Source organism: Camponotus floridanus, unplaced genomic scaffold (assembly GCF_003227725.1).
Source record: "Camponotus floridanus strain SB8 unplaced genomic scaffold, Cflo_v7.5 scaffold33, whole genome shotgun sequence".
NCBI classification, from domain to species: domain Eukaryota; kingdom Metazoa; phylum Arthropoda; class Insecta; order Hymenoptera; family Formicidae; genus Camponotus; species Camponotus floridanus.
Window position 1 is genome coordinate 471,255 of NW_020229470.1, and position 22,803 is coordinate 494,057.

The 22,803-nt window shown below is 32.2% G+C and overlaps 1 protein-coding gene across 2 annotated transcripts in view; it reads right to left on the reverse strand.

Moving 5' to 3' along the window:
• Positions 1-20,396, reverse strand: part of LOC105248834 (gamma-aminobutyric acid type B receptor subunit 1) — a 60,028-nt gene extending 39,632 nt beyond the window's left edge. For both annotated transcript variants that reach the window (XM_011253847.3, XM_025410640.1), the window contains exons 1-2: positions 19,908-20,396; positions 11,765-14,064 (exon numbers count right to left, since the gene is read on the reverse strand). In XM_011253847.3, the coding sequence (XP_011252149.2) occupies positions 11,765-14,011 (2,247 nt within the window). In that variant the 5' untranslated portion in view covers positions 14,012-14,064; positions 19,908-20,396. The remainder of the gene's footprint in view (positions 1-11,764; positions 14,065-19,907) is intronic.
• Between the last annotated feature and the right edge of the window lie 2,407 nt (positions 20,397-22,803).

Genomic DNA, 22,803 nt, shown 5'->3' on the forward strand with positions numbered 1-22,803 from the left:
ATGCACTTTTACGTTGCATTCTTCCGCCAATTTGTTTTCTTTCGCAAAGCCAGCAATTGTATTGTGTGCGCACACTACATTTTCAAGATCTAAAATATTGTAACTATATATAGACATATATAATTATACATCGCATAGTACTAACATAATATACAATACTAACTAAACGCAAACGTATTTCTTTGAGATATTTAATATAAAATACATATGCAAGCATATAGTATACATGACATATCATTTTTAAAGATTTAAAGATTTTATTCTAAAGTTACAAATAATTAAATTATTATTTGATATATTTGATATAATTATTATTTGCATAATAAAACAAATTCAGTACTACAATTATTAAAAGAGATCACATTATTATTTAGATGATGCAATAGTGAACAATTAAACAATTTAGCTGAATGTATCAATTAATATTTTGCGCTACTTTCTATAATCAATATTAAAAAAATATTTTACACAGGTTGTACAATATTTATGTCATTTCAAACTTACATATGTTTCATTATTTTTGTAATAATTGTTATTATTATTATTAATTAAATATTATTATTAACTTTAACTTAACAATGTTAAATATTAACATTAAGGAATTAAACACATACTTTGGTTTGTATTAATTTATTAATGTATTAATTTATTTATTAGTTTGTATATTATAAATAAAATTAATTATTAAAACTACAAAAGAGCAATATATAACAAGTAATGCACAAGATATAATATCTGAATTTATCAATAATAGACACTTTTTTTAATTATAATGACATTATATGAATTTTAATTATAATTATTTTTCTTTTATTTGGCGGAAGAATGCAACGTAAAAGTGCATCCGATATTCAATTGTAAGAACGCAGCAAGATTTCTTTCATTTTAATTATAATGACATTATATCAATTATAAAATAATGTGCAATAATTATATATAATTAAATATATAATTCAATATATTTGAAAGAGGGGGAAAGTTAAAAATAAAGTTAAAAGAATTGCGGAAAGTGTTAAAAATAAAGTTAAAAGTTAAAAATACTTGGGAATGTTGAATAAATAAAAATTAATAACAACAATAATGACAGTAATAAAATCTCTTCGTCTGTAAAAACGATTTTGGAATGATCGAGATTATATATTGATGGAATTGATATCCATCAAAGTATATCCATCTTTGATGTTAAAACGGATTCTTTTGATATCCGTCGGCTGCCTACAAGGCGAAATATAAGAGAGAATCCACAAGGATTCCGCAGAAAGGGGATTTTCCACTGGCAGATAATGGAAGTAGAGGAACGAAACGAGATGGACCGCAGTAAGCGAATAAGACATAGTACAAAAAATCCGAAACGCAACGACCACGCGTGTAATTGTCCTCGATTCTTTAAATTGAAGAAAAATTTCGCTACGCTCAAAACGAATTTTCGCGCCCGGACTTCTTTTGATTGAATTCCACGCCACTGGCTTTTCTCGATTTCACATCGTTTCTCCAGAATGCCGGCGATGTGCACTTCGGATTTCTTCCTACGTGATTGAAAAAAAGTTTTTGCATATATCTCGACGACATTAGAAGTCTCGTATCTCTATCTCTGTGTTACATGGACATTTTTTATTTTATCCCTCTTATCTCTCATATATTTTTCCAAATTTTCTAAAATTATTAAAAAATAAATTTTGTTTTTTAATCCAATTATTCAAAAGTTTTGCACTTTTCTACTGTACAATAATTTACTGGTGCTTATAAAAACTATGGATTAAATAAAGTATTTAATTAATCGCAGTTTAAGATAATACCAACAAATTTTTAGATATTTATAATAAAAATTTTAAAGAAACGTAAAGTTTTATAAAAATTGTTTCGCTTTTATCGCTATGATTACTATAATCGCTTGCATCATCGGTATTTTTAAATATATTTAAAGTACAACGACGAAGAAAGGGTGAGCTCCAAAGAAATAGTGTAAGAACATAAATTGTTCGCGTACCATTACTCGCACAATTTCTACCCCTTTTAGAAGGAAGCTTTGAAACTCCGTAATAAACTTGAGTTCTATATTACACCTACACCTTTGAAGTATATCATTGTTACCATCCGGTAGCTAATGAGTATTCACAATTCAGCCTGTTTTCGCTTTCGCCAAACTCTAGTCGTCTATAATTATTGTTTTCCCAAACGCCAATGTTTTGTTAATTAAATCATTCGTGATGAAATCTAAAGAAAAAGCTCCATCACTCAAGTTGGTAGTATCCTTCAGCGTAGGTGTATCGTTCTCTCTAATTTCAACTCTTGAAATTAATGCGAGTTGAGGCTGCATTTGATGACTCCTTTTCGTTTTTCTGAATAACGTTGTTAGATATAATAAACGCTCAACTCCGTTAGTCGCAACAATTTCTACCTCCCCTATCACCACAACAAGAGAAGAAATAAAATTGAGTCTTGCAATTTTACTCGAGAAATACAAAATTACTCTTTCAAGTTTGTTTTTTTGTCGAATTATTATTTCTCTGACCACGAATTGAAGCAATTTCATTTCAGATTTGTGATCTGAATACAAAAGTATCACGAAATATGATGTTCTACCAGATACAGTTTCAATCAATTTGAAGTTGATCTGCGACTGGCAAAAAATTCTAATTATTTCGCATATGAATGACTTCGCGTAGCTCGCGAGGGAAGATTTTCCATTTGTCGATGCGCCGAGGGATTTTAAGGGTGCGCGCTAAGTATAATGAACGTTCTTCGGATGAATCTCGTCGCGGCGGGTAGGTCATACAACAACCTCCGGCAATTAATCAAAGTTCCTCTACGCTTCTCCACAGAAATGGTACATACAGGGAAAGTTGCCCTCGTGGCTACGAAGTCCCGACTAAAGCGCGCGAGATAACGATTTCCTTTGTGCGCATGATCTTTCATTTAAATGTAATCAAGCCAAAAAACACAGTCCAATATGTCAATAATTCAATTTCGGATTAATTCGATTTGTATAACTTAAATCAATATTAATAATCGAAGCGAAATAAAATATTTCTCTTAACTCTTTTTAATTAACATTTTCATACTTCAAATACATTTACAAATTGAAATGCAAATAATTCAATTTACTTTAAGATAACTAGTATCAAGAAATTGATAAAGAAAATCAAACGAGAACACTCGATTCTTTAAAACTGTATTGTAAATATACTCTAATGAGGATGACATCGTGCATTATCAGCGTAAACGGTACCGTAATTCCGGTGTCAAGATGCGCGTCCGTTGTGCTTTACGAGAATGAATCTCAGCGAGACCCGGATATTATTAATGTTGATGATCATGCGATGGTGCGAAAAGCCTCGCAGATATTTTCTCAAAGCAAAACATGCAGTTCGGAGAAAAATAAATTTTGATGCTTCTTTGTTATCTAGCTCGCGCGATGGATTCGGTGAGATAGAAAGTAACGTGGCATACATTTAAATAATAGCAATACGCGATGATGTAGATATGCCTTTGACGTTGCAAAAACGAGGAAGATTCATTGAAATACGCGTTAATCTTCAAAAAGATTCGCAGCGATATAAATTTGCGAATATATTTTTCTATTCGACAACCGGAATCAATGCCGGAGTTGGTGTATATATTGGAATAAATTTTTCTCCAATTTTTCCTCTGATATGCAAGATTACGCGATGCGTTCTATCGCTGGTTTATGCAGGAATTCCAAAATGCGAGATAAATTTGATGTCGCGCCTAAATTTGATCGCGCACAATCTATACGTCCTTGGAAGACAGAATCAAACAGGTATTTCGATATGTGTATGCGTGTGCACTCATGCGTGTGCTCTTCATGCCTCTATCGAAGTCGCGAATCGATTGTAACGGAATTTCAACGAAAATTCGTTCGCTTAGCGAGAAGCGTGGAAATTCCGCTGACATTCATTATTACAACGATGGGTTTTAAATTTTTCGAGAAATATTTTCTCGACACGGATGCAATATCTCGACATTTAAATCTCTTTCTATTAATATTGATATTATAATGAAATGTATGAAGTTTCCATTATTTTATTTTTAAAATAATATATTTTGCATTAAAACTTTCCAAACAGAATGCTATTACACTGGAAAATATCGCTGTCTTCGAAACTAATGGTCGGCGATTTTATATTCTAGAGAAAAACTTTTACCGCCACTTTCTCCGTGAAGGACAATGTGATTCAGCAGTATGTTGATTTTTTCGCATTAAGCGATATCTTGACATGTAAGAGTACGTGTATATAATTATTCATGTGTATATATTATTCATGCTAACGGTTTTCGAGGATCGTCAAAATTTTAGAGAGAATTGGTAGCGAAAAAGAATATCTTTGAGAAATTAAATTCATTGCATTTTTCCACATATTTTTCTTTTACACTTCTCTTTTATAAAAATTAATCCGATAACGTTGCACTCGTTACGATTGTAACTCATATTTCGAAATATATTTGATTTCTAGCTTCACATACGTATGGTTTTTTTCTTTTTGATAGCCAAAAAATAATAATTTTTTTCATAATTGCAGCAATTTATAAAGCAAAAGATAACAAGATCTTTTGCAGATCTCTATAAAAGTTTTTTCTTCTATGGAATAAATAAGAACATGGATTTAAAAGAGTTAATTTTATTTATATTTCTGCTGAAATAAATTGTGTTCAAAACTTTCCAAGTTAAGTTAAACTTTTCAAGTTTCCTTTAACTGTAAAGAGAATCGCTACAAATGCCGCAATATTACTCATTAATTTCGTCGTAGGAACAATATAGCGGCAGCTTTGATAATGTTGCACAATCAATAATTTATTAGCAGTGCGGTTGCGTGCGTTAATAGACAAACTATTCCCTCGTAATTTTCCCAGAGGTAAATTCAGGTTCTCGTGACCTCGTTAAAAACACTTTTTAAAGCAACAGAAATTAAATTTTCAACTGTGTTTTCGAATTGAATTTTTTATAGAAACATTTATAATTAATTTCTAGGCAGTGACATACCATTTCGGAAAAATTGCCAAGTCTTTATCTGTTCTACTACTTTTTATTATCGCCTGCTGTATTACTTAAAAATCATGAATGTATAATAAATTAATCTAATTTGTGATATATACGAGATGAGCTAGTTGGTCTTAAAAATAAATATTGTAATTTTATATTTCTATAAACAACAGTTAAAATACATTCTTATATAAATAAATTCTTTAACTAAATAAATGTAACAAAATATGATTTGCAACATTCTATTGTTCGAATGAAATCTGTGTAACTTATCGACTTTAATTGTATTTGTTCTATGTTTTGTAAACTCAGCGTGGGAGGAATTATTATAAGTTTGTAGAAATCCCATTGGGCCTCTAGATCTTCTTCCGTATTCCTATTAAGGCACAGTAATCCCTTTCGGAACGGATTTAGGTTAATTAATAAAATCCCTGGAAAGTGCAAGAACGTATGTTTCTCATAAAACGCGTATTAATCGGAAAATGTAAGCGATCGTATATTTTACATCAAATATATTAAGTTTTAGCATATTACATTTTAATGGAACTCAGATCAAGAAAGTTTGAAGACTGTAATTAATAAATCTTTATATTTATGATTCTCTCGAATTATATATATCATTTAAAAAATAAAATATCTTCTCGTTCAACAAATTCATATGTTGCGTAGTATTGATAAGATATCGTGATACGCTGCATACATGAATACAAATTTGACGATTGTATCGTATATGTATTCGTATTGCATAAAGCATAATTTAAACTCTCAATAAATTTTCTTACGAACGTAAAACATTGCATTCGTTCTCGCTTCGTTTTTAACTTTTAAAACTGAAAAATATATGTGTTAAATGGTCGCTCATGTTGAATTCAATTTTTTGAAATATATATCTCAGAGTTTTTATAGCACTTTTCAATATGTGCAATATTCCGGCTTGTGACAATGCGTCAATGTGAATCAGCGTAGAGTTTAATTGCTTCTCGATTTTAACGTATGGAAATTCGTTCATCTGTTTTTCTCGAAAGTATAAAAGACTGAAGAGTTTCGTTTTAGAACTTTCTTGGCTATAAATTAGTTAAATTATCGATAGCTCACGAGACTTTTTCGGCTTCTCACAATGTGTGACTCGCGATACAAATGCATCATATGCACGTACGCAATTAGATGCACGTATATATGAGAGTGCATGCACGTATGTACAAGAAATTCATATCAAAGATATAAAGATTATATAGCTCTTTGAATTCATATCCATAGTGACACTTGCTTTCAATGATAGTTTTGAAAGTGAGAAATCGCGCGAGTTTGAATTTCACGAATAATCCGAGATTTATGCGCGTTTTCCTGCATAGTAATGTGGAAACATGAATTCGGATTAAATGAATTATTATCCGCCATTTCTGATATAAAGCTTTCCAACAACATTCATATCAGGAATAAAAATTATAATTAATAAAAATTAATATGTCGTTATAATTCTTATCGAAATAATTACGGACAGTAATTGTTTCTCTAACTCTGCTAAAATTAAATATATTTTATCTGATGTTTTAAATTTCTCGCCGTTTTAAATGTGTAATCGGATTGAGATCGTATATAATAAGATCATATAAATAAGTCATCAAAACTCAATTAAAATATTTAAAAACTAAACCGATAATGAGAAAGTAATGAGAACCATGTATCTCAATTGTTTAATTAATAATTAATTTAAAATTCAAAAAATAGATAAAAAATATACTAAAAATAGAATATTTCGCGTAAATTTCTTTTATATTGCTTTAAATATGTCGATAATGAATTAATTTACTTTACACGATATTTAGCACTCATTTTTTTACGATATATATTTTTACGATATGTAAATAATTGACAAATTTAATTATATCCTCGAATAATACAATTCGCAAATATTTATCTTTAATTTTAACTGGTATATTTATTCACTTATATTAAAACAAAATATAGGTATAATCCCTCACTTATAAAATAAATTACAAATTATATATTATATTATACCACACACACACACACATACAAAATATATTATAAGGGTATAATATATAAATTTGGGAGAGCCCAATGGATACACGTTAGTGGGAGGGCTTAGTAAAATAAGTGGAAGGTTTATCCTGAAGGAAAAACTAAGTACCCGAACAATGCTGTAAAAGCATTGTCACAAATCACAAATAATTCATATATAGAAAGAGCATTTAATATGTCGAGTGCATCGGTCCTTGTAAATAATTAGTTATGTTTTTTCGCGTAATATTCGATTTTCCCGCGAAAAACAATCCATCTTGAATCGATTAAAATTAAATCATATCAATCAAATAAAATTTGATCAATTGTCTGATAAAGGTAAAATAGAATCGTTTATATAACTAAAAATTAATCTATAGGTGATTAAACATATTCTACTAACATTCATAAAAAATTGTATAAAAGCAGTCAAATGCGAGAATATATACGAGAGTTTATAATTTACAGCATTCTTGCATTGATTTTGTGAAAATGCTGTAAATTCGCTATCTGTTTGAATCTCATATCATTCATTATGATTGTCTCATCTTTTGATACATTTCTGAGCGTAAGAGATTACATGTAGCAAGGATTACGGGCAGTACGAATACATGGGTTTTATACGAATAAATACGGTTTTGCGATTTACAGTTAGCTAGTAAAATTCGTTTCTTATAATTCCCTACATTCATACCATGCAAAACTCCGGATATTTGCGACACATGATCGAAACCATTTTCTGATTAAAGCAACTAATTTTTACAATATTTAATTTTTCCTAAATTTTGCAAATAATTTTAAATCGAAAAATTACACGAAAAATTATAATTGATATTTTATATAATAATGGGATGTATCTTTCGCAATCTAAACGAAACAAACGCGTGCATTTAACAAACCGTCAACGTAAACGAGCGCAAGAAAAATCTTTGCGCTTATCTGCTGGCGATAATAAACAACCAGCAATAAAAGGAGTTTTTCTCCTTTTCTACTTCTGGTTATAAGTCGAGCCAGAAGATAGCCAGAGCAATGATAGGTAGTTCCAAAAATATAAAAGTAAGCTATGCAAGATAAAAGATGGCCAGAAGAGATAATAAAAGATACATAAAATATTTTTAAAGACATATTTTTTCTTAATTTTTTAAATTATAAATATTTATACGTAATGATACTTAATTGAGAATACTCAGTGCATTTATAAATCAAAATTAAGACATACTTCCTAAATTTCGGGAGCGGATGATCCTGGAATTTCGCTAACTTAGCCAACAAGTAGAAGTAAAGAGTTATTAGAGCTATTAAAAATATATAAAGAGAATTAGATGCGTGCATCGAACAAACGTTCTTAATTATTTAATTACTTAATTTAATCGTAAATAAATATTGTAAAATATTTGCCGGCGATAATAAGTAACCGGCAATAGAAAAAAGGTTTCTTTTTAAAACTGATTAAAATTCAAGGCAGAATAGCTAGAAGCAAGGAAAAATAGATTCAATACTGACCTGAAAAATGGATATAAAAGGTTACTTAACGAACCTTTGAGAATATATAAGAATATTTATGTAGATTTATAATGTAAATTTATGAAACTTGATAAGGATAACTTGAAAAGGATAATTTGCGTGCGCGTTCGCACATGGTTGTTAATAAGGAATTTCAGAGGAAAAAAGTAAACAGTGTTAAATTTTTGTATTCTTTTCTTTATAATTGGTTATAGTTGATAAATTATAATTGTTCTCATTAAAAAAAAATGTTTATTAATTCATAAATATTCAAAATGCATAATACATATGTACAATTTTTAAACTTATTAGATATATATATGTGTAAAAAATAAAATTTTGATTTTTAATCTGTTAAAAATATAACAGTTACAACTACTAGCACCGTTCCATTAAATGAACACCGCACATGTGAAACTATTTAGGATTTAATATCATGGAGGTATACCACGGCAAAAACTTTCAAGCACATAGCGATTCTCTCGACGCTTTGCCTTCATCCCTCGAATGCGAAACAAAACATCGGTTTAATCGCGCCGTGTTCGTGACCAGACCGCAATTCGTTGCCACTATTCTCTTTTAGGGTAAACACAGGGTCAGTTTGTTTCGTAAGCAGCATTCGGTATGCATGCGCGAACCTTCGCCAATTTACTATCCGTTTCTATTTGAGGTAGCCGTCAGAGCGCGAACTGCGCCAGAACGATTAATGGAACTTTCATTATTGGAAACGAGATTTCTTTTTTGTCTGCATACAGAATATATCTGCATACAGAAATCAATTACGATAAATTTTGACACGCAGGCTTTATTCTCCGTGTAAATCTGTGTTTCAAAAGTGTCAAACGGATGTCAAATCTAACACTTGTCAAATCTAACCCTTGAATATGAGAATAATCTTCTCTCTCGTTCTCTCTCGTATCTAATCTCTCTCGTATATGAGAATAATCTTAAAATATTTTAGCAATAAAAAGATATGTGTATGTGAAATTGACAGGATTATAAAAGTTCTGCGAAAATTTTTTCTTGAGAAATGCATTTATACATATACATAGCAAGAAATATCTGACGAGAGAAATCACGTATGTCAAAATGACATCGTTCAATTTCTGGAAATCAAAAATATTACTAGACATGCAGATACTTCATATTTTTCTATTTTTATTTTTTACCCACTGCAAAATATTTAAAAATTCAAAAACTCAAGAAATCTATACAGTAAAATTTTAATTATTTATGTTCTATATTTTTTATCTTCCCCCAAATTCCTATATAATATTTTTACATACATTATCGCGTTTTTATGTTACGTTATTGTATTTTTTTAACAAATTTTATTGACGCAACTGTGTGTAATCAAAGGACGAAGCACGCGCGAGAACCGATCGACATTATTAAATTTCAAAGCGCAACCTGAACGAAAAGTATTTCGTATGCGCTGGAAGCATTGCAAATTGTTGGAACGCGTATGGTAGTAGGTTGCACTGTCAGAAGATGTTCAAAGCTGTTTCGAAGCGAGGCATCTGACAGCGGTTTCGATTTATCGTCGGAAGACCATGTGACATTGTGGCACGACAGGGAATTTGCCTCTATAGAGATCAGAAATAGTTTGAGAGGGGTTTAATAATATGCCCAAAAGTTTAAAAGTAATCATAGATTCAAGATTGATTAAACTGTTCTATCAAAAACCTCTCAAGAAGTGTGATATAAACTATTAGTGCTCTTCAATGCGACCTAATTTCGTATCTTTCCCTTATGTCTTACATTATGCAAATCCGCACGAGAGATTTCCTTATATTGCATATTACATGGCATTTTCGTCAAAGTAATAGTGCGTAAATTTGTCGCATATCTTATCATACGCCTCGCGCGAGCACATTACATGCCTCGTACACAATCGCAAAACTATTTTTCAAGAATTATAACAGCAGATGTGCGAAAAAATGAGTTCCCTTTTCTTGTTTTTATCGGGAAAACTTTCTAATTAAGTCCGTTTGAGATTTCATTTCAATGATTTCTCAATCGCTAATTACCGAAAGAGTGATGTAATTTAGGCAACGATGTAGAAAAGCTTGATCCGCCGACGAATACATATCCCATGTATAATTAAATGCTCAACCTATATATCTCGCAAATTTCGTCAGCAGAGAAAGAAAAAATTCTACTGAAATTACTCTCCCTCTTTCCTTCTCTCCCTCTCTCTCTCTTTTGTATAAATTTAACGTCGTTCACGTAATGACGTAAAACTGGTGACGTCCTAGGCGCCATCAGCCAGCTACATTCCACAATTCTTTGGCAGGTGATGCGCGTACCATAAATACATTCTAAAGCGCTTAAGCGATGCGAGAAGATCGGGACGGATAGGAAATTGTTACTTATAGAACTATAAATTTAAAGCTGAAAGTTTCAAGAATCTTAAATATAGCATTTTAGTGGCAAAATTTAAGAAATTTAATTTTCACTTTTTCGTCTATTTTTGTAATTTGATAAAGAAATTATATAAAGATTATATAAATTATATAAAGAAATTATATAATAATAATATCATGTCTTTGCGTCACTAATAAAATGGAAAATATAGTAATTGTATAATATATTTAATGGGATACAAAATAGTTATATAAACTTTTATACTTTATTCATAATAAAAGTATTTTCTACAAGAGATCTTTCTTGAATAGAATAAATGCAGTAAAAAACTTGATAATTATTGAGATCTTAAAGTTTATATATATTTTATTTTAAATGATTATTTTAATATCATTTACTAGCGAGAAATAATAGTTTTGAATAATCAATATTTTCAATATTCGCTGAAAAAAAGCAATTTACACGGAATAACGTTAAGCTGGTAATTCGTTGATTTATAGAATAAGTTAGATTGTATGCTGTTTCAATAATTTCTCCCTACTGGGAAGACAGACAGGATTTAATACAATCCCATGGATCATACTGTGCACATGTATTGGTAATCAGACACGGAAATCAATTGTGAATAAGAACAGTAACAATGTACACAAGTGCAAGATTAAGCGAATAGAAACTTGGGAAGTTATTTTTTATATTAATTTACTTTTCGATTACATACTTCTTTCTCACATATATCATTTCTCTTTTTCCGATTTATTTAAATATAAAAAAGCAATTTTTCTAATTATATAATTTCTATTATTATTAAAATAAATATTTTATTACTAAATGCTCAGTGACAACGTTTACTTTACTAATAAGCTAACTCACCTTAGTATCATTGTAAATAAGTCGAAGACGGAAGCGCTTCAACACATTCGATTCGTTGACTCGCTCGACCGCTAATTTCGCTGCTTGAAGCTCATAGGATCCTTCCGGTCTCGTTTTCGCTCCGTATGTCATCTCGAAGAGACCCAGGATGGTTATATTCGTCTTCTCTATCGGTCTTATACTCGGCTCTGTTACATCGATCGCCATCCTTCCATCGAAAGCGTTCTTATCCTTCTTCGTCACGTTCTCGAAGTCGCTGTATGTGACATTTGGAGTCGTCGCGAGTTTTTCGGTGCTCGATTTGACACCAGTCGACGACATATCGAGCAGCCAGGACTCGTCGAAAGTATCGTTTCGTTTCTCATTCCTCTCGATCATCTCCTCGCCTTTATTATTCTCTTCGTCCAGTCCGACGTCAGAACCATCGTCCGTTTTGCGATGACGATGAAGCACGTCTCTGCTGGGACTTTTCGGTAAGTCGAGTATAGTACTCGGATATGTGGATATTTCTTCAAATATGTCCTTGCGCGGACCAAAGTGTCGCCTGTCAAACTTTTCAACCTGCGACGGTTCAGACCGCGACTTATGATTGATTTTTACAGGGAATTTCTGAGAACCCTTGAAACCTGTGAAAGACGCTTCGCTGTCAACGACGTCGATATTGGTATTATTGTCGTTGACAGATATCGTTGATACGTCGACTTGTGCGAAATAACCTTTATTTTTCCGATTCAATTCCTTCTTTCTACCATATTTTTTCGTTCTAAATACCGATACATTATCGTTAACGCTCGATTCCGAGCACGCACTATCGCGACAATCCACGGTCGAAATTTCTGTTCCATCGGTATTCAAGTTGATCTCGGTTTGATTCTCGGTTTCCGAAATTCCGTCCATCTCGACTTGGTCCTCGATGGAAGCGGTGCTGACAAAGTTATTGGCAACTGTATTAATCGCGATTGTACCGACGTATGAAGTGTACGAGTTTGTAGACTCATTAGCAACGTTGAAGTTGTCCTCGCTCTCACTGAAGAGGTAATCAACCGTGCTTTCGGATCTACTTGTACCGCGGCTTCGATTATCAAGAGCGTGGATATTGCGGCCATCCAAATGAGTTTGCTTCATGTCCTCGAAATCGACAGTCTTACGATTGTTTCGACCCATTCCCGAATCGTCGCCGCGTCGATTTGCCGCAACGTCAATATCGCGCTCACTCGGTCGACTTGAAGTCTCACTCTCGCCCGAGTCTCTCTCTCGTTGAGATGTAAAATCGCTCATGCGATCACTCGCGCGATTAATGAGCGTTTCGGCGAATAAATTACCGGTGTTTAGATCCGTTCGTTTCACTTCATCGAGATCGACTTCATTACGATTTCGTCGACTTCTCATCGGTATTGCCAGATGATTGATATTTGAAGCCTCGCGCAAATGCAACTGATCGATCGGAGCCTCGATTAATGTACCCTCATTGCGATCGTGAACAGAGCTCTCGAGTAAATTATCGGCACTTTGACGAGGTCCATCTAAAATCGCCAAACTTGCATCATTATCGCTATCTTGATCGTCCTGAAATTGCACTTCGCTCACAACCTCATTTGCCGAGAAGTAAGGAGTAGCTTGGAGCGTCGGCATGCTACATTGCTTCCTGATCAGATTATCTAACCAATTCTTCGCATTATTTTCACTTTGTCTCATATTTTTTAAATTAATTTCGCTGCTAACTTGCTCATTTTCCGCAGGATCGTTAAATCGATCATCATATTTCCGTTTCAGATAATTAGTCGTAGGTTCGGAATGCACTTGATCACCGCGTTGATCATTATGAATAATGTTCACAAAAGTACCATCGTCGATATCGTGTGTTTGTTTTGTCACTGCCGGATCAGATCTTTCGCGATTGAGTTGGATTTTAAACAAATCACTGAGATGATGATCATCACCGCCCACATCGCTAGTACTTTGACTAATCATATTCGAAACTTCTTTCTCGCGTTGCATCCATTCCGATACCACTCTGGGAACATCGAGATTCTTCTGCTCCATGTATCTTCTTACCTCAACGTGGCAGGGAAGCGGGTTCGGGTCACGGCTCTGGGATCTAGTCTTTTCGTCGCACGATAAAACTGTGCGAAGAAAGGTAAGACCGAGAAGGAGGAGGGTCAGGCAATGGCGTGCGTGGAGGGCTCCGGAGGAAGAGAACAACAGGAGGAGACGAGAGAAATGCCGCTGCGTGTGGACGCGCGTCATAATCAGTCGTCGATTTTGTGACGACTCGAGGCGCTCTTCTGGTTTCTTCTCATCTGTAAAAAAAAGATTTTGCCATGAGCTAAATCTGAATTGTAAAATTTGTAGATGTTAAATTAATACATATATAAAATTAGTGATTATATGTACGTCATGTATTACATAAATTATAAATAATTGAAATGAAGAAAAACAGTTTTTCACGCGAAAATTATATTAATCGAGTTAACTATAAGTTTCAATTAATGCAATCATGATATTTAATAATAAAATTTAATAACAAAAATTACCTCTTTCTAAATGTTATTAAACGTGACATTTTACACGACAAAAATCTCTCGGAAATGCACTTATGATATCGACATCAAAATTCGATAAATTTTATTATATTCCTTTTAATCTGTGACCGAAAAAGTACTTACAAATCAATCAAATAACTTGCCGTATAGATAACTAACTTGCAAAGCTATTTGAGTTTTTTCCTATTGATAGGTGAAAAGTTTATTTACTTGTGTTATATGTTAAATACTTTTCTCTTTTCAGCATCAGAAGTTTTTCATACATCTCGAGCAAAGGAGAGTTTTTTTCATCGATTTCGCGTAAAAGCGGTTTACATTTAATTTGCATTCAGGAACTCATTGAAGACTTGTTTTTGCAAAAAGTTGAATGCATGTGTCGCCTCCCCTCCTCTAATTAATTATAACCTACAACTATTGTCGAGCTGTAGGAATCGTAACGAAGCTTGCGTATGTAATTGGAAAATAGAATAATCTGCTAATGGAAATATATTCATACATAAATACTCGATCGGTTAACTCGATATCACGTTTGAGAGATTTCGATGTTCTCAATTTCAAATAATAGGCTTACGAGAATGAAATAATTTCATTAAATTGGCGAGCAAGCACAAATGAAATTCAGATAGAGGTATTACGTTGAGAGAAATATAACTGCGACACTGTATTACATTTACGAGTCTCTTCAGGACGCGTCTCCAGAAAATATACTAAGAATTTAAAATTCACCGTATTCGCTCGTTAATCTCACTTTTTGCACGGATCTTATATTTGCATATAAAACAGAGTGTATAATATGAAGATATAATGATATTTGTTAAAACGCACGAGTGAAATTTCGTCAGCATCAAAATTTAAAAACCAGTTATTTTTATTACAATGTAATATCGCCTTTCTAGCACATTTATAATTTAATTTGTAATAAAATAAAAGCAGCCATTCTTTTCTCCTCATTTTAATAGTCGTTACACCTTTGCGGACAGCAGAATATCTAACAATATACGAAGTACGTATAAGAATATAGTACGAAAAGTACGTAATATTGCGAAAGAAAAACGATCAGACTAATCTCTGTCGGAGTAATCTGATTTTCATCGGCAGGTAATGGGGTTTCAAACGAGATTAGAGACAAGTCTTCAGGCTGAGCGCGTTCAAATCGTTATCTACGTCGTTATTACGCAGACGAGATGGATTGCGAAAAGTTATAAAGTCTATATATCTTCCAATCGTACAAATGTTAGAGATCTGTATCTGTTTTCATTGAACAAATACAAATGTCGAATACAGAAGGAATCAACATCTTTTACAATTAATGAAAGCCAATGGGGGTTATAAGTAAATGTCCAAAGGCATTTATCGTCCTTTGTCGCAGTCGAAAGATCCATTAAGACATAATATAGTTATATGATAGTATCGCACGCCCTAGTAACGCTGTTAGCTTCAAACTCTGTTATAAAGGCGCACGAAATGTTTCGAAGCGCGGCGGACGCTATAAAGTTTTTCTTTTTCACATTCCGCCCCTTAACGAAGAGAGTTCGAAAATACTATATAACACGAATCTTATTATTTTGTTACGCTACTCTTTTATTGTTTCGATTCAAAATTACGAGATTTCGCGAACGCGGAATTGTCGTCTCTTGTCGGAGAAGTGGGTGGCTCATTTAGTGAAACACATACGTTCGTTCCCTAACTCAAAAACTTTGTCGCGTAATCTGTTTAATGCTAGTGCAATGTAGGAGTGACGACGGTACGAGAATCGCAAAAGGTAGTGTAACGAGCTCGCTAACTATTCACTCAGGTAATGAAATTGTTGACCTCGCTTAAATGTTTTAAATGTATATCATAACTTGATAAAACATTGGTACAAGGTTTTAACAAGGCGACTGCAATTTATTATATATATAATTAAATACTTAGCAATACTTATATACATACATACATACATATATATATATATATATATATTATATATATATAATGTAATTTTAATAGCCAGCAGTGTATAAATTATAAAAATAAAAATAACCTATAAATATAAAATTAATAAATATTAGAATTATATGTAAAAATAATCAGAGCAGAGTTTTATTAAATTCCCATTAAATATCTAGATTAGACAAACGTATATAAAATATCTGTAAGCTCAACATACACTGTATGTCATATTTTAAATGAAGTATATGTACATATGAATCAATGACAGGGAACAAAATGAATGATAAATGATTGAGAAATATTAACAAAAACGACGGCATGAAAAAAGAATAATACTATAATATAGGATAGTATAATAAAATAATATATAACGTAAAATAACATCATAATATTTATCGAAATATATTTTTATAAATATATTTGTATTTGCATACATCATACATATCTATTAACTTACGTTGAAATTTATTATTTTTTCTCTTTAAATCTGAGTAAAAATTTATCATTATAAAAACTTTCCTTAGTCGTCTCACTTTGTAAAAATAAACGTAAGATTATTTAAAAATATATATACGTATTGTACGAAAGTTTTAGCTTTCTAATTTGTGTTACAAAATATTATATATAATAATATATATAATATATATAATATGGAAATTTAATAGGTGTGTATGAAAATTTGATAATATATTATATCATAAAAATATCGTATATAGATACTCATTTTGTAGATTTTATTCTTTATTTCATCTTCTTTCACATAATTCCAGTTTAATTGTGCTATTAATCATCATTTTAGTTGTGTTATTAATCATTATCAACATCGTTTTTTCCTCTTTGTTTCCTTTTTTTTCTATCTTATAAATCACGTTAAATTTATGTGGCATATTTTTAAATTGTATCATTATTTATTTCATCGGCCAGGGGTAAATCTTACTCGCAATAAAATTGGTTTTATTTTGACGTTCTAGCGACAAGTGAAGGGTGGGACCAATATCTCCCTACCGTCTTGTCAGTTGGCATAAAAGCAAAAGATATGAAATCTTGTACAAGGGTAGATATTCGTCGAACCTGACCTACCGTAAATTGTAATCATACGTCCTACGTACGTTTCGATGAAGAGTAGACGGGTGACTCAATTCAAACAGGAAAATAGCGAATGATGCGTTATAGAATCGATATAGATCCGATATATTCCTATATGTCTACACCGGAAGTCAGGAATAGGATGTCTGATCAAGAAATAAGGTGTGTCCGATCAAGAAATATCTCGAATGTCTGGTGATGTCGGCAATAACGAGATCAGGAAATTGGGAATAAGGTCGATACGATTTTGAATAAGGTCATATATAACGAGAACTTTATTATTACTGTAAATTTAGTTATTTAAAAATTATTTAATTATTACAAATTTAAAATTTAAAATTCAGATATCAAATCTGAAATTTTATATTGGAAAGCAACTTTTGATAAAAATGTAATAAATATATTGTACACAAAGAAGATTTGCTATTTCTGTTATCCCGAATCCCTCGAGGAATTTCTTTAAAATTATATGTGAAAGTTTAATATTGACTTTTGGAACATCTGCTTGTATTGAGAACTATGATAAGACATAAACTAAAATAATACGATTAAATATTTAATACAATACATAATATATAAGTATACATTTATATAATTGCAGATAAGATTACATCTATATTAACATTACAATTTTTTTGTCTTTTGTGTGATCATAGAGAATTTTTTCTAATTTATCATAGAGATTGATACATATATTTTTATTAAGATTATTATTTTCTATATATTTCAATTACACGATAAAGTCGCTGGAGAACATTACTGGAGTTAATCGAATAAGTAAAAGAAGAAAATACTAAGGAACCGCATAAGAAAAGATTAGAAGGAAGTAAAGATCTAGATCTCTATAAGTAACGTTCAGAATTCCATTCTCTTTAACGATTGTGAAAAAGCATTTAACCGATATTACTCTTAAATGATCACGGATTAAGGGTTTAGAAAAAAATTCCCTCCATTTTATATCTCAGTCAAAAGTTTGAGACATATTACTAACTGCATTTTTATATTTATTAATTGTATTATAAATGCATTTTTGCATTTATATATGTTATAATTTGTTTCATTCTTGATTGATTTTTTAAATATAAGATTTGATTTTATAATTAACTGTAAATTGTTTTTATACTAAAAAATTATTGATTAATCTTATCAGTTGAGTTGAAAGTAAATGTAATTTAATATTTAATGTAGAAATACTTTTTGACAAATCAATATATTCTGATTTTGGAACTTTTCAATTTCGGTCCATGTCAAATTCCGAAGGGACATACGCTGTACAGAGAGTAGTTAGATCCGACATAAGACCGAGATTAAATTTGAGTTTACAATTCGTCAAAGTGAAAAGTTAATCAATATATAACCATGACTTACGTATTAAAACAGTTTTACTTGTCAATTTCGTATGATGAATACTGTTTTGCGAACTGGTTGAGACATCTGTTTTAAAATTTAAATCATTTGACTCAGTATTGAATTATTTCAAATCGATAGGCGAAAGTTTGCCAGCAGCACATAGGAATTTATTCCATCTTTTTCTTTATTTTATCATAATTTATAGATCGGAATATATCGGATAATTTACATCGGAATATATATTTTTTTACTATTTTAACTGAATCATTATTTATTAGAAATAAAATAAGCTGCCTTATAGTCCCTATTAGTCATATATACAGTATTAATCCGTGGTTCTTGAATTATTTCAATATTAAGAAAATAACAAGAGGAAGTTGTTGCAGAAAACATTCACGAAAACGACACTGAACTTTAGCGATTATCCTCCCCCAAGTTTTATCATTGTTCGCATCAAAAGACTAAAAATATTGAGCTTCTTCAACGTTATAGCGAGATCATGCCAGCAGAGATTTCAAGTGAAGAGCACATTTTCTCACAAGCTGCGTGTATTAAACTATAGGGGAAAATCTAAGAGAAACATATGGCCCTTACAAGTTTATTGATGATTTTAATTTCTCACGGAAGGGAAGCTGATATAATTAAAAAGGTGATCTCGAATATGAAGCGTAGAACGTCTTTATAACGTGCATATTTTAGAGATAAATTACATGAGAAATGTCTTGTGTTATAAATGAACGACCCAGAAAGCAATATGTGTAGGAATTTTAAAAAATTACACTTGTTTGAGATGCAATTGTTCCGTCATCAAAACTATGCAATTACAAATTAAATTATCTTTCAAGTGTAATATAACGTAATTTTAATGAATCGTTTTTATGCGTCGCGTCAAAATGTGTTACGCTCGAAATATTAATGTAATCATATGCATCTACAATACGAAAACACTGTTGCATTTATAGAGCAGTTTATAGCAACGATTAATATCGTTGATCATCGAATGTGCATTATTGTCGAAATATCTTGGATGTATTATTCGAAAAGCTTCAATAAACATATTCACTAAACGCAGAAAGGATTGCATTAAATGTTAGTTATATTTATAGCGTCATGAGACGGATAAAACGTAAGAGTTGTTAAGCTTCGAGTTGTTAACATTAGCCGCGGTCGACGCGACCGCTTTAAGGTGCGCGCGTCTGAAAAGGTGTAATAAAGCGGGTAAGCAGAATTACCGTAAAATTGTGCGGCATTCCTCTCTAGGCCACATTTCTCTCGTGCACGGTTTCATCAGAAATTGATTCCGGTGATTCCTCTCACAGGTGAAATCCCGTTTTGTGTTACTTGGTTGACTTTCGTTTCAACTCGCCGAGTACCGTTTTTAATCGTGTTACAAATTAGCATCGAGCAGGCTAACATTAGGCGTTGACATTAATCTCCCTGCTCTTCTGATTCGGAAAAGTGTCACTGAGCTCTTTATCACAGCGCGTCCAATTTATGTATCGCACGACACATCCAATTTACGCATTGAACGAGGATATCCAATCGAACTTTTGCTCTTTGATCTCACTGTGAGAATCGCTCCCTCTGATTATATCACGGCAGGAATTGTACTTCGGGATATTTATTAATTGAAATTCTCTTTGAATGTTCTTGGATATTCTTCAAGCACTTCAAACACTAAGATTTCATCCCGAGTGATTAAATTAATGTAACAACACATATGTCGACATAAGATCTTTAGATAAATATTTTATATATCTGTAAGATTTTGGCAAATACATTAACATTTCCTGCGAAATTGAGAGTTTTCACGAGTTATCTTTAATTAATTGTCTTGTTCACGAGTCGCATCGTTCAATTAATCAGATCGTAATAAAACAACTAATTGTTTCAGTCTCGGCGAAGTAATTCGTACTGCACTGACGATACTATTTTTAGAAAAGTTACTAATGCAGAATCGCAATTCCCCGCGCTCAATTTGCCAGGTAAATTAATGAAACGATGCATCATGTCCCTGGAGCCTATTCCAAACATGACGCGTATACTTTCGTCCAAATTGCTGCCTACATTTATTGCTTTTTTTTTTCTCTTTCTCGCTCAGCGAAACGAAAGAAATGCAAGCGCAGATAACGATAGCGTCCGATTTTTTTCGATAAATTGCTCGCTTTTTCGAAAAGCTCCTTGGGGATACTCGCGTAGATAGCAGCTATCTCAGTGTATCGTTCTGTCGATCGGAGTCGATGCGCGTTACGAAAGAGCAACCGCGTCGCGTGGTGGCGGTTCGCGCACTGTTACCCCGTGATATTCGCCAACCCTCGTCTACCAGGAGGAGTTTTAGAACGACAGTATCGGCAATGCGCAGCCGCTCGTGCTTCCAGCCTCTAACGTTCGGATACGCGAGAGGAAACCCCCGACTCAGCTTCTCCGTGCAGCAGAGGAGATATGTGTAAATCCTTGATCCTCCTTTCTCAATCTCGTTCGCGAAACTCCGGTTCCGATGCACGAATATTATGACATGGACATTCGGTACTGTATGCTTGACGCTTCTCGTATGAAAAAGTTACTTGAAAGTTGACCGCGATGAATTTTTCCTACGTCCTCTCCACGAAGCTTTTTCGAGATTGGAAATTGCACTTCTGCGAGCGAGCCTATATTCTCTGGGGGAAGGATAAATAATTGATGTGATTAATTATAGATTGTAAATGGTATTTTATATGTATAGGCCGTAATAAATTTAATAATTTAATATATTCAATGTTTGTATATTAATCGTACAATATTACAGCTGCCTATAATAACAATTATTTATTCAGAACTCACATTTGTTATATATGACAGTATACATCAGGAACCACATTAAAACTTGGATCTTTTATCATCCTCTTTAATTAATAAGCCAAATTCTTAATCAATGCAAAGAGCAAGTAAAATTAATTAAATTATATTGGGCAGTTATGTACATTGATATCATTTATTATTCTCGATAAAACCTTTCCCAATATCTTCATGCTCAAAGTTAAAGCTACTTCCCAAACGTCTCGATGGAACTCTCCAATTACCACGGCCATCTTAAAAGCTTTTCCTCTTAATCTCATGGTGATTAAGTCCGTTCCGGTACAATTATCCCAGTAATGAGAAATGACCTCCACAAAATTTTCAAATAGCAGTACGAAATGGCTTAGAATTAGTTGCGGTGGATGAAAATTAATTAAGAAAATACTCAACCTCGTTTTCCGACTTTTCCATGCTCGTCTATGACAATAAAATATGTCAATCGCCATTCTACATACGCGGTTTTAACGATAGTTTATGTATTCGTTATATGACTGCGAGCTCCATAAACCTCGTTCGGAGTTTGAAGGACGATAAGAATGCAGCGATGTTTCACGTTGCAAGTTTCACCCTCACTTCATTCTTCGAATAATTTACTCGTAAGTAAAGAGCCATGAGGCTTCTCTGCCAGGGATGCATTCATCTAATCCCTCAGAAATGAGCCGTGGGAGTTAGATTGTTCCTCCATTTCACTCACAGCCATACTTTCCATAACTGAAGTTTTCAATTGACTCCGAGCGACAAACAACGGACTTTTCGTTGATTGTCCTTGAGCAGTTTGCTGCAATCAACGCGGATGCAGTTTCTATTTAACGAGCAAACGAAACCACCGGTGCCTAGAGGATTGTTATAAAGGATTTTGACTTTTTAAATGTTCTAATTCAAATTAGTTAAAATTTCTTTAATTTCTAAACAATTAAATTTTTTAATATTATACATTTTTTAATAAGTAAATTACTTCTTTAATTTCTATAAATAATTTCTTAAATAATTGAAAAAATATTCATATTTTTGTCAAAAAATGTCAAACTATAAATATAAATATATCAACAATTCTAGTAATTTAACTCGGAAATTATAAGAGAGAAGATTTTAAATATAATTAAAATTTCTCATAAAATTTTAAAATAGGAACTCCAAAAAGAGATGCAGAAATAGATAAAATGTTTTTTTTCAAAAATTAAAAAATTTTATAATGTAAATGACTAATAGAGCTGTAATACAACAATAATTTGACAACAACTCCTTGCGATCCAAAATTCAAATTGAAATTTTCTGGATACAAAGCTTGTTCTT